Source organism: Silurus meridionalis, chromosome 25 (genome assembly GCF_014805685.1).
Source record: "Silurus meridionalis isolate SWU-2019-XX chromosome 25, ASM1480568v1, whole genome shotgun sequence".
NCBI classification, from domain to species: Eukaryota; Metazoa; Chordata; class Actinopteri; order Siluriformes; family Siluridae; genus Silurus; species Silurus meridionalis.
In genome coordinates, this window is record NC_060908.1 from 2,281,150 (window position 1) to 2,295,003 (window position 13,854).

Here is a 13,854-nt window from a genome sequence, read left to right on the forward strand (position 1 = left end):
ACACACATATTTACACACTCGACAGACAATTTTGCATGGACGTGTTTTGGGGACATGGCGGGAACCTGGAGAAAGAACCGAAAGAAAACCTGCACAGACCCAAGCCCAAGCTCAGGATCCAACAATGGAGCTCAAACACGTGTCAGTGTGGCACTAAAACAGCAATTATCGCTGAGGTTATTGTACAGTAAATAGCCCTTTACCTGGGCTTCAAATATCTTTACTTTACATCCAGGTTTGTCAACTGACTATTGGTGAGACAAAAAAATGGCACTCCGATTGTAGAATCCCTCGTTAATTCCTTCGTTTTTTGCTTGCATGTGCAATTATAACTGCTGACGATGCAAAAATTGAGACATAGACATGGGCAGAAGTTAAACCCAACCTTCATTACGGCGCTAAATTTCCCCATTCAACACTCTTTTTCCTGTTAACCGTTTCCATAGAGGCATGTGAAGCTTTTGATATCTCGTACCGGCATAAACCCGCCTCAGCAGATTTGCTGTTAAGATTCGTCCACCCTGCCAGCCTCGGCAGCTCGGAGTTGTCCACGTCCAGCAGCTGAGCATCATTTCTCTGCACTGGGTGGTCCGAGAACACGCAGGCCTTGAGCTTTAATGTGTTTTGTATTTGCTGAACGGAACTCTGTCATTAGAGGAAGTGGGAGTCCCATTTAAGCAGCTATTAGCCATAATGGCTGGCCTTTCTTTTTTTTTTTTTCGTTCAAGCTCCCTTTGCCAGGACAATTTCCAAATGTAACAGAATCCTCTGGAATTCTGCAGGCCCCACACACGCCTGTTGTCAGTTATGGCTGTTTTTTCAAACACGAGTTCCTAGTTTGTTCGACCTAAGAAGGTCAGTGACGCGTTTTTTCACCTAGTAGCGCAGGACAGAAGGCCAGACAGGTTGCTGAAAGAACCGCATGCTTTCATGCTATCAAGATTAAATGTCCTTGGGTTCAGAGGTGAGCAGGTTCCAGGTCGAAATGGCCATGTTTGTTTTTATGTACAATAGTCTAATGGGTTTCTAATGACTTCTTTAAAAGCGGTAATTCTATTACATTCTGCATTGTTTCTTCAATCTCCAATCATCACATTTCCTCTTTCTCTTGTTCGTCTCAGGTTCACTCTGTACGCCTTGGACAGTCGAGGCAGCCGGTCTGAGGCGAGCTACGTGACAGTGCGCACTTCCTGTCCGATCGTGGATGACAGCAGAGCAGAAGGTACGCCTCCACTTTTTCTTTCCAGCCCCCCCTTCCCTCACCTCGCTCCATTTCAATCCATCTGAGGAGATTGTATCTTCACACCTGTTACTGGCATGAATGAACTACATCGCTGACCAGATGGTGAGATGGCAGGTCAAGGTGCCAAGGTGTGAGAGCTTCATTTCCTTTAGGATGACATCATCAGTGGTCAAACTCACGAAAGTCAAAATAAAACTCCAGAACTGCTGCACATTCAGGAAAAAAAGAAAAGAAAAGATTAGTCAGATTTTTTTTTTCTTTTTCTAAAGTTGTAGTGTCTAAACTTTATTTAAAGATTTTACTAATGGACAAAACTAAGGATCCATTTGGGCTTCTTTCTAACAAACTTTCTACCATTCTCTCTACTTCAAACCTCTTTAGGATTCTTCAGATCAAAGATTTTAACCAAAAAATCTTCAGATCTTTTTCAAAGATTTTTCAGATCAAAGTTTTTTGCCAAAGATTCTTCCAAAGATTTGAATAAAGATCCTAAAGCATAACGGGGTCCAAGAATTCTCTATTTTAGGATTCTTCCTAGCAAAGATCCCACATCCTACCCCATGTTTGAATTTTTTAAATCCAATGATCATCATACTGTTTAGAATTATTTTCCATGAAGATCCTTTTATAATTCTTTTTGGATTCCTGCTTTTGATGTTACATTTGTCATAAGATCCTTTTGGGAGCGACCCTTTTTTAATATTAGAGTAGATTGATAAAGCAAGTACCTTCTCAAACAAATCAATACAACCATCAGTACTAGCATCAGTGTCACTGTCTGGACCCTCCCATTTAATGTTTTCTGATTAATTAAAATAATTGATTCTTTTTTTGTCAATACTACTTAAAACAATCATCCTTTTTGCTAACTCGATTCCAAATCAACGCCCGAGAAATTTTCCAATCTGCTTTTTTTTCCGTCTTGCAGAGATTGCAGACCGGGTTTACAACCTGTACAATGGCTACACAAGTGGCAAAGAACAGCAGACAGCCTACAACACGCTGATGGAGATTCCTCCACCCACACTGTACCGTGTACAACACCATTACAACTCGCACTACGAGAAGTTCGGGGACTTTGTGTGGCGGAGCGAGGACGAGCTAGGACCCAGGTGAGAGTCGCTCTATTAAGTAAAGATACTGTAACTCTTAAAACCTCTTCTCCATCTCTCTCTCGCTTCCTCTAAACTCTCTCCAGTTCGTCACACACATACAGTATGTACACATAAACACTGTGGTCAGCAGTAATTTTGGCATACTAAATGTTGGTTTAGGCTTCCAGTGCAAATCCAGGCCTATAAAAGCGATTACGAGCAGGCTTGTTCCACTGAAGTGCCATCTCATAAGAACATAAATCTCATAAAAGAATCCATCTCCATGCTGCAGCAAATTTTCATATTCGTTTATTCAAGTTTGTCCGATGTTTTTGTTTCCTTTTGATTTTCTTTTATTATTAATATATTTATTTTTTTTGTACGTCAAAAGCGGTGACTGGACACCGAAGCAAAGTCGACAAATTACAGTTATTATTCCAGACTCTCAGTGAGGGGGCGCCAAATGTTTTGGGGTCTAATGAATGTGAGTAAAAAAGTGGCTTTTGGCAAACAGTAAGTGGTGCTGAGGCCTGTGGCCATGTTCGTGTACACATGTGGAAATGTTGCTCTTAAAAACGGGCCTCTTCACTTCCCTGTCAGGGTCTCCGGCACCTAGTAAATCCAGGTGTGTGTGTGTGTGTGTGTGTGGGTGGTGGTGGTTTGTGTGTGTGGGGGGGGGGGGGGGGGGGGGGTTAAATTGTAAATAAAAACAGAATGCAATGACTTGCAAATCTTATAAATCCATATTCTATTCACAATTATACAACAAAACATATAATGGGATGTTTAACCGGAGAGTATGTACCATTTTAAGGAAAAAAATAAGGTCATTATGAATTCGATGGCTGCAACACGTCTCAAAATGTTGCAACAGGGCCATGTTAAAGACTGTGTAGCATCACGTCTTCTGTCCGCATACATCCTGGAGCTAAGGAGACCAGTTGCTGAAGCTTTTGGAGTGGAATGTTATCCCATATGAGTCTGATAAAGGATTGTAGCTGCTCAACAGTTCTGGGTGTCCTTTGTTTCATGATGCGCCAAATGTTTTCAAATGGTGAAAGGTCTAGACTGCGGGCAGGCCAATTCAGCACCCAGACTTTTCTACTACAAAGTCATTCTTATTTAATAGATGCATATGCAGTTAGCATTGTCTTAAGATGTTTTCAGATGGAGGTGTTCCAAATGTGCAAACTGCCAATTCCACAGGCACTAATGCAGTCCTATACCGTCAGAGATGCGACATTTCGAACTGATCACTGATAACAAGCCAGATGGTCCCTCTCCTCTTTAGTCCGGAGGACATGGTGTCTATTGTTTCCAAAAAGAAAATACATTTTCATTTGTCTGACCACAGAACACACCCATATTTATCTTTGAGAGACTCTGCTTCTCTAGGATACACTGTTTATACCCAATCATCTTTCTGTCCTTTTGTCAATCGACTTCATTAGTTACAAAATGTTTAATTTTAATAAAAATGTACCTAATAAAACTTTTTGAGACGTGTTACAGTAATCAAATTGAAAATGACCTTATTTTTTCCTTTAATTTGTACATATCCTCAATTTGAACATTTGATTTATAAAATATGCAAAATATTGCATTTTATTTTTATTTACATTTTACAGTGTCTCAACTCTCTCAGAACAAAGGGTTCCTCAAGTGTTGAAGGTTCTTGCTTCCTTGAAAGTTTTTTGTAGTCTCATAAGGGAGACTCAGAGGTTGATATTAATTGTAAGAACTTAGTGTTCTTTTGTTTACTGCTTTGAAAACACCTGAAAATCTTATAGTGTAATTTTAAAAAGGTATAGTGATATTAACTTCTAAAAATCTACTTTAACTTTGACAGTGTACCCCATTTGACTGTAAATAGATGCCTGATACAACCCTGATAGTTAGAACTAAGTGGCAGCTTGGTGGTGCTGCAAACTCACAACCTTCCAAGCTGAAGTCCAATGCTTTGAGCTACCACGTCTCTATTAAAGAGGTTCCCAAGGACCTGAAGAATTTGATCCCAGAAATGCTTGAATAATTATTTTTCTTTCACCTCAAAGTGTGTACAGATGGGCTGATTGTTAGCTGTTTGTTAGTGGGTGAATGATGGCAAAAGGAAAGAAACAAAAGGACAATTCAAAGCCTGAAACTCGGACGTCACTTTTTAGCTTGTGTCCAACTCACTGCCTGGAATTTGGGATCCATAATTCATGCCATGCAGAAAATTAATATAATGGAGGATTTGGTAAACATTTTTGTGTGTATTTGTGTGTGTGTGTGTGTGTGTGTGTGTGTGTGTGTGTGTGTGTGTGTGTGTGTGTGTGTGTGTGTGTGGCAGAAGCCCTACAGCGGGCATTAGACTGAGAGGAGAGACTGGGGATCATTTATGGCTCTGTATTGGCAGTCATTTTTGGGAGTGTTGAAATTCGTGGTGCCTTTTAACATGGTGAACAATGTTGCCAAGTGAAATGTGATCACTCAGACATTTGTTTTTGAAAAGATGAGTTGGATATACTTCCATTTGGATGTTCTGGTTCTTCTTCATAGATAAGTGCAAGATTGGGGTTAAGATCGAATATCCGATGAGAGCTCGACATGAAAACGATTATTGTTAAGTATTGCATTAAATCACAAGTTCTCTCACACATGTCACCAGTCTCACAGCTAGTGATGTACACAGAATGAAGTCTTTTGGCATACTGAATTATGAAGGTCGGTGCTCCATGTGACTGTGCGTGCAGCCTTGTGCTGACATCTGTTGGTGTGTTACAAAACTAATCTTGACCCTTTTTGATACCACCTTGTAATTCCGTCAGTTGTTCTTTGATGTCATTTGTACCTAAATTGGGCAGTGTGTATTTTGTCTATCTACTTTAATCTTCTCATCCGAAGGATTTTCGAAAAAAATGAAGATGTTGATGGAATGCTTAGTGATGTGTGTGAAAAATATCAACATGAATATATCAAATCTAGAAGGTTTCTAGGTGGCACAAATCCACAGTCAGAGCTCGACAGAAATCAGTCCCAGCATTGCTTCTTTCTTCTCTGTGTTTTTACTTGGTGGTGTTCCAAAGAAGTGCAAAATGCATACCAGCTGCATTTGAAGATTTGTTTTTTAACAAATACATTTTATTTTAAGAAAGACACCGAGAGACACCAGATTTTCCAGCCATACAGTATGTACTTCTTCCCAAACTGTTGCCACAAACTTAGTGGAATACAACTGTATCAGACTTCTTTGGAAGTGGTAGCATGAAATTGTCCATTCACTTAAATTAGAAGATCCAAACCTGTTCCAGCTTGGCAATGCTCCTGTGCACAAAGCCTGCACCATGAAAATATGCTGTAGATGAGTTGGATTGGAACTGAACAAGAACGAATGTAAATGCTGACTGAACTCCAGGTCTCCTCACCTTCATCTGTACCTGACTTGTACACCCTTGAACACCCTTGTAGCTGAATGAGCACAAATGTCCACAAAAAAGAAATGAGATGTATGTATATTACGTTATAGCTTTTCTACAATTATTATAGTTATGGTGGAAAGTGTTTATGAGAAACAACATCACTAAAAAGAAATATTTTATTATTACATGATGGTCCACCATACAGGCGTGTATGACCTATAGACGTTTTAGCAACGATAAGGTATCAGAACTAATGCATGGTGTCTTAGCATTGCTAGATTAATTCTACTAAGGGAATTTCTATCAGGAATTTTACAAAGGTTATTCGTTCCATTTGTAGCCAGAGATAAGTCATTATTATATATTATTACAACAATTTGCATCATTAGAAATAAGCAGCAACGAAAATTCGCAGCAATAAAATCATGACAAATTTTTTTTCCTGCATCAAGTGCATCAGCCTCTGATGATCTGTACTGGATACCATTTAACTCGCAACTTAAAAATCTCCGAACTGGCAATTCACTCAATAACGAAAAGCCATGATGCTAATTGGTTCTCGCCTTTCGAAATCAATGCGTCTGAGCTGCTGTGAGAGCTGGAGATTGGATATGGGAAAAAATATGTCTTAGTAGTAAGTTTGCAAATGTCAGCGTAGTTAACGTTCTGGTTTAAAACAAGCTAGTTTGAGTATATACATATATAAATTACACTAAAACATATTTTGTTTTTTTATCACTTCAGAATTCGAGTGCTAGTTTTACGATTCTTGGAAATGCTGCTGTTCTGAGTCATTAGGTTTTCTAGAAATTTACATTCAACTTTAAAACTTTAAAACAAAGTAAAATCTTAATCTTAGTTTAAACCAACATTTGGGCCAAGTGTAAGTCTAATTCTAGATTTTATCTTTTTTTCCCCCCCACCCAAAATGTATAAATGCTATGCCCTTTCTGTTTTTTTTTTTTTTTGGGACAAAAAATTTGACATTCTCAGATTTTCATTTACTTCACACTTACTATTAGGAGGCCAGGATTTTTGCAGTGGTGCACTGGGTTCTGTCTCATGACACTCCTGAGATAAGATCTGACGACCGATATTTGAAGAACATCAATATTTCTAGGCAGAAAATATACAAAGGCTAACCTATTTAGACAGTCCTACATTTTCACCAAATTTACACTGTACATTAAGGAGGCCAATACAAACAGAGGGGTGCACTTACTTTTGTCTCACAGTCAAATCTAATCTAATTCATTTCCCAGGAGTGGCAGCTGGTATTTGACCTTATAACCTACCATCTTAACCACTGAGCTACCACTTCAGTCTAACCCAAGTTTAAAGCAAAATCTATTTCAAGTGACAAAACTAAGTGCACCCCTGTGTTAGTATTGGCCTCCCTAAACCAAAATGTAAAATGAGGGCAAAAATGTTAAATTCTCAGATTTTCACCAAATTGTTGTTATATGTTAAGGAGGCTAATATAAACTTAGACCAATACGAATTTCTTTTTGTCCTGGCGTAATCCAGAGCGGAGATCTGAGCACTTCAGTGTAGCAGTGAACAAAATGAGACAGAACCTAAGTTACAGCAGCTATAACCTTAACCCAAGTTTAAATCTAGCTATAAAAATAAATGCAAGCCTAAATTGAGGTCTAACAGCGGTAGCTTGGTGCTGCTGGGATTTAAGCTTATAACCTTTTGGCTAAAAGTCCAGCATCTTAACTAGTGAACTACCACTTCCAAGCTAAGCTTTAATTTAAACCTAGTTGAACGCAAAATCTGTATTTACAAAACTAAGTTCACCCCATGTTAGTTTTGGCTCCCTAATGAAGGGACTGAATTTTAAGAAATTTGCTGAACATCAATTTTTGGAGCCAAAAAAGTACAAAGGCAAAGTACCAATAACCCTTTACTTTTTTTTTTTGGCAAAAAAATTAAACATTCTCAGATTTACACCAAATTGATATTACATGTTAAGGAGGCCAATATGAGCACAGGGGTGCACTTACTTTTGCTTCACAGTCAAATCTGAACATTAATTCATGGTCCAGGTGTGGCAGCTGGTATTTGAACTCATAACCTTCTGAGTAAAAGTCCAACATCTCAACCACTGAGCTACTGTACCACTTCCAAGCTAACCTTCAATCTAATTCTAGTTTTACACAAAATCTAACCTAAGTTACAAAACTAAGTGCACCCCTGTGTTAGTCGTGGTCTCCCCCACACAGGGTGTGAATTTAAAAACATTTGCAGAACATAATTTTTCCAGCCAAAAGAACGTATGTTACAGCAGCTACTGTACAAACAGCTGTTCCATCACCAGCCTTTAGATTTAATCGTAATTCTTCAGATTAGTTGAACCCTAACTATAACCATATTGCAAGCTTACTCTAAGTTTATCTCTAAATTTAACCTCGATTTTATCTCTGATAAAAAATAAAAAAAAATTTATGTAACACCAAATTTAACTTTAGTTTAAACCTAAATGTAACCCCAAATTTAAAAATTAAGTGCACCCGTCTTACTCTTGGCCTCCCAAACACCAGTTGTGAATATGGAAAAAATCGCAGAATATTGAGTTTTTCACCAAAAAAAAAACCACAAAAGGCTAACCCCTTACTGTTTGTGTGAAAAAAATGGACGTTCTCAGATTTTCACCAAATTCACATTGTATGTTTATTAGGCCAAGATTAATGCTAGGGGGCACTTAGTTTTGTCTGATTACACTCCAGAGCTGAGATCTGAACATTGATGTTGAACATTGATTTTTCCACTCAGTGTTTGTGAGGAGGTTTTGGTTCAGACACTGACAGCGGAAGCACATGAACATGAACGTTCGAGATGATGCCATAATGGAGTCATGTAGATTAAAAACTGTTTGCTATGGTGGCTTTGGGAGAGATTCTTGTGATGAATGTAGATGTGCACACCAAGCATTTGACTTGTTCTACCTCCAACCTACTGACATAAATAAGAGCAGGGTTCCTCTCATGGTGGCCTTCTGTGATCCATAATCAGCTCTTTTGTTCTTGATGTCATTCAGAGAAAAAAATGTTCCTCACATCATGGTGGAAATCTTTAGGACTGATCTTGTTTAATGATATTATTGATTTTAGATATAAAGTTTTAATATTCAAGTAAACCATTCATTTAGATGCATGATGCAAATGGTACCTCTGAAAATAAATAAGATATAGAATTAGATTTGCCTTTTTTTAAGCAAAATTTGATCTCCCTGAGCTTCTGGAGCAATAAGTGCTGAGTAAGGGATTTTGACTGGACCAAATAAAAAGTTTATACCAGCACTAATCCAGACTTTATCCACTGTATTTTCACTTAAAAACAATTTTCCACAACTAAAAGAAAGAACGAGAAAAAAGATGTTATTGAATTTCATCCTGGTCAGAAAAAAAAACCCGGATAAATAGCTTGAATTGTTCTGTAGTTAAATCATAAACCATGGCGGAAAGTCATAGATTTTCTTCCTAAACATTTAGTCATTTATATCTGCCAAGCATTGTTTTGCTGAGTTTATCAACTTACATAATATTTTCAATGTCCCAAACCAGAATTTTGTTATGAAACTACCAGCTGAAGCTGATGCTTTTGTTTTTTTCCCTGCTACAGCCGTTCTTCGAGAGTGTTGTTGGATCTCTCGGTTGTGAGATGAATGTTTCCTTTTACTATAAGTACAGTATATATTTTTTCTCAATGGAATACACCTCATATCATTCTAGATTCTTTCTAGATTTCTTTCGAATAATACTAAAACTTAAAATCAGCTCAGTTTTAATTTTGCATTAATTATCAAAAGGTTGTGGGGTCAAATTTGCCACAAATGCTTTTCAGATCAAGGACAATACCTTTATCATTGTTTCTTCAGGAATATTAGTGTCATATTTAGCATGCTTTCCCAAAACCACACGGGTGCAGGTGTGTTGTAATAGAAATCATTGGAAAGTATCATTACTACATTAAAAACAAACCTGACCAGCTGCAGATAATAAAATGTAGAGAAAATCCCCTGGTCCAAATAACAGAAGTGCTTTTCAGAAATCTGAGGTTTGACTTGGAATTTGCATTGCAGAAACTTGAGACTAGGCCCAGATTTTGCTGCTCCAACTCTTGAGTCTGAACACAAACAACATGAATCTGGACAAGACCTTAGATTCAATTCTAAATCAAGCTGAGAGACTTGGTATTTTCAGATACTTGGAGTTGGAGCTCAATCTCTGGAAACTTGACTTGATTGTGAGACTCATTGGCTTCATCCTTGACCCAACCTTGAAGAACAGTACAGTACCAGTACAAGTACAGTATTTGATCCGAGACTAGAGTTAGACTTGCTGCTCAATTTAGAACTTGTAGCTTGAGACTTGACTTGGGCATGCAAAATGTAGACTTATAAAATCTAGACAACACGTACATGTACTCTAATTTATCATTATAATAACATTCATTTAGTCACCAACATTTGCTTTTCTTTTTCCTCTCTACTGTAGGAAAGCTCACCTTATCCTAAGACGAGTGGATCGGATCAGCCTCCTCTGCCGCTCTCTTCTCCGGAGTGGTTACATCCAGAGCCGGACCGAGTCCATGCCGTATGTCATGTGCAGGAGTGAGGACATGCGATTGGCTAGCAGCACTTGGCACAGCTCTCTCCATGAGACACGGCTAACCTGTGTGGAGAAGATCCTGTCTGTCCAGCGCAATATATACGGGAAGTCCAAACTCCGGTGAAAGAACCTGTTCAACTTTAAAACTCCTTCCTTCTCTGCTCTGATCTGATAAGTTTTCTAAACTTATACGAAAATGCAAGACTGTTCAAACTTTTCACCAAACGAAGGGACTTCTTTTGTCCCACTTTGACTTGTCTTTTAGCATGGAGGAGGGGGACTCCTTTACTTTTTACTTTTTTTTTTTGTTGTTTTTGTAAGGACCAGTCTGAAGAAGGCCTGAATGTATGGTACACACTTTATGGTGCTGCAACTTTCACACACAAGACGGACGACGAAGACCTTTCACATGCGTCTGTAACATATTTTGGAAGCAAGCGGAATGGAGAATGCGAAGGCTTGAATCATCTTGAATGCAATGCAACGTTTGAAAATTATTATCTCCAACATTTAAGGGGTCTTTGGTGTCTATATTATCCATCTATTCATCGCTCCACAAGGAGCAACCTTGTGGCTTTATTTCCTTTTTTTCACAGGCAGACTATTTCGATGCAAGGGACTCCCTCTTACCGCTAACTTAATGATTAGTTCAGGGCTGTGACACATCATTACAGTTTTTCTCGGTTGCTTTCTTCAGATCAGAAAAGAAATCCTCAAAACTGATTGTTCAACCTGGACATCATGAAGTTTCACGTCGTAAAAGCAATTTGAACAAATTGAGAATGTTTTGGTCCATTAATTATGTGTAATCGTCTGATGTTTCCTACATTAGTTTGTCATGTTGATCCAAATAAATGATTCTGGTTCTCGCCTGCATACCCCCCAAAACATCTCGACATCAGCTCGTAGTATTAGTCATTAAATGCAAAATCGTCATGTGTGAAGCTACATTTCTATTTATTTTATTTCTCGTAAATACAAGTCAAGTCAAGAAGCTTTTAATGTCATTTCTACCATATATCTGACGCAGTACACAGTGAAAATGAGACGCCGTTTCTCCAGAACCCTGGTGCTACATTTAACAACATAAAGCTACATAAAGTGCATCAAGATGCAACCAAGTGAAGACAAAAAACAGTGCAGACAGACAACACAAGATGATAATAAGGAACGTTTATTCCTTATAATTGTACGTTTGTCCCTAACGAGAAATGCACCGAAGCAGCTGAGAAAAACTGGGAAATTTGAACCGAAAGCTGAGAAGCTAGCCTCGGCAACTTGTTTTGAGTTTTTTTTTTTTATCCATTTCACGTAATATCAATTGTGATAGTAAATTATACTCTTGTATATAGAAATTGTAAATACAGTATGTACCAAGTCAATATGTTTGTCTTTTTTTTGGGAGGGGGGAAAAGTTCTAATAAATATGTATACTGAAACTATCTGACGCTTTATTGATTTTTTTTTGTAGGTTTTTGAGCACCCACATAACCACAATAATTATTTAGCTTCGCTTTAAGTGGCTCTGCAGCAGATCATTCACCGTCAATCCGAGAAGATAGATTAGATGGCTGCAAAGCAATTTTTCACGAGGAAAATGAAAAATTGTGCGCTCACTACAAACAACGTTTTAACCCGTTTTTTAATGCTGCATTATACACCCAATTTCTGTGTAATATTATGGCCTGATGGTAATTTTTTAAAAGGACTGTACATATAACCTTAAGATGGGCTGACAGGCTTTTTTTTTTTGGGTGGGCGGGGTGGTGTGTGTTTGTGTGTGTGTGTGTGTGTGGCGATTAAAATAAAATCCGACGTCTAAAATATGTTCTGTTTTCTGTTATGCTTTTGTGGCATTTTCAGCTGTCAGATTCACTTCACCAAACTGGACCATGATTTCGGATTTATTGTGCAACCTTTCAGCAATAGAAACGAGAGAATTGAGCGATTTAACCACTTGTAAAAGAAGTGGACAGACCTGAAGGTAAGGGATTTTACTGTATGCACTTCTAAAGCGAAGCCCTTTCATCCCTGTCAACTCGAAACACTCCTCCCATGTCATAAAGTTGCTGGTGTCAGGCCTCAGGCTTTCCTCCTGCCGAGCGACTGACTGAAATACAATACTACTCCAGTAAATCATCTGTACTTAAAGCTTTGCTAAATGTACTGACCATTCAGGACACTAAATCTGCCCCTGAATCTAGCAGGGATGCACTTTTCCAGGTTGGACAAACTCCACAGGGCAATGGGATTTTTTTGTGTGTGTGTGTGTGTGTGGGTGTAGGAAAGGCATTTTAGTGAGATGTTGTTCCTGTTTTACAAAGAGACACTTCAGCTCAGTTCACACTTATGTAATTGATGCTTAAGCAGAAACTGACAGGATTCTGTTTATAGTTTTGCATCTGACAAAGAAACTCAAGTAGTTGTATAAATGCAGAAACCGCCATTTCTGTTTTTAACATTGTATATTAATACTTAATAATAATACATAAAAATTACAACATAACAAATATGGAATCAGGTAGTAAACAAAAAACATGTTAAATGACCCAGAATGTTTAAATAAGGTAATTACTTGGAATGGTTTTACAACAATCTTGAATGAGTTCTTGTTGGAGTTGAGTAGTTGTTGGTTGCTTTTCCTTCACTCTCCAGTTCAATTCATTCTAAACTATTCCAACTGGATTAAGATTGAGTTATTGGGGAGGGGCAGGTCATGTGATGCAGCACTTCTTCACTCTCCTTCTTTAACAAATATCTCTTACATAACCTAGTGGTGATTCTGAGGTCATTGTTCAGTTGGGACTATGTGCAAACCAGACGGGATGGCATTTCGCTGCAAAATGATGTGATAACCAAGCTGGTTAATTGTGCCCTCAACTGTGACCACTAATCAGTGACATTGTCATCAGGAAAGCTTTCCTACACCATCACTCCTTCATGCTTATAGTGGGAATCACACATTCAGAAACTGATCTAATTTCCATTACTTGTGTTTCTTGGCCCAAACAAGTCTCTTCTGATTGTTGTTCTTCTGAAGTATTTGCCACACTTTGACTATGAAAGTCTGACTCATGCAGAATTAATCTTGACAAATAAACTCTGAAAAGCATTTTTGTAAATTGCCTTTTCCTGAGGCTGGTAATTCTAATAATCCTCTGCAGCAGAGGTAGCTCTTCTTCTATCATTTTAAGGTTTAGGTGAATGCACTTGGGGATACATTTCAATTTCTTAAAAATTTTCAGATTGACTAATCTTAATTTCTTAAAGTAATAATAGAATGTTTTTTTTTTTCAATTAATCTAGTGTTTCTTGCGATAATATGGAATTTTACAGTGTTCTATTGACTCTGTACTCACCCTTACCTCTGTACAAGACAACTGATCGTCTACAACACATTTAGAAGGAATGTCACAAATGAACTCTTGAAAAGGCACACCAGTAAATTGAAAACCCTTCCAGGTGACTACCTCGTGAATCTGATGAGCAAATGCCATAAG

At 38.1% G+C, this 13,854-nt stretch overlaps 1 protein-coding gene across 2 annotated transcripts in view; it reads left to right on the forward strand.

Annotated features, from left to right (window-relative positions):
- LOC124379039 (astrotactin-2-like) overlaps nt 1-11,388 on the forward strand; it is a 362,618-nt gene extending 351,230 nt beyond the window's left edge. For both annotated transcript variants that reach the window (XM_046839046.1, XM_046839047.1), the window contains exons 21-23: nt 1,122-1,222; nt 2,172-2,355; nt 10,241-11,388. In XM_046839046.1, coding sequence (XP_046695002.1) covers nt 1,122-1,222; nt 2,172-2,355; nt 10,241-10,478 — 523 coding nt within the window. In that variant the 3' untranslated portion in view covers nt 10,479-11,388. The remainder of the gene's footprint in view (nt 1-1,121; nt 1,223-2,171; nt 2,356-10,240) is intronic.
- Nucleotides 11,389-13,854: the final 2,466 nt, after the last annotated feature.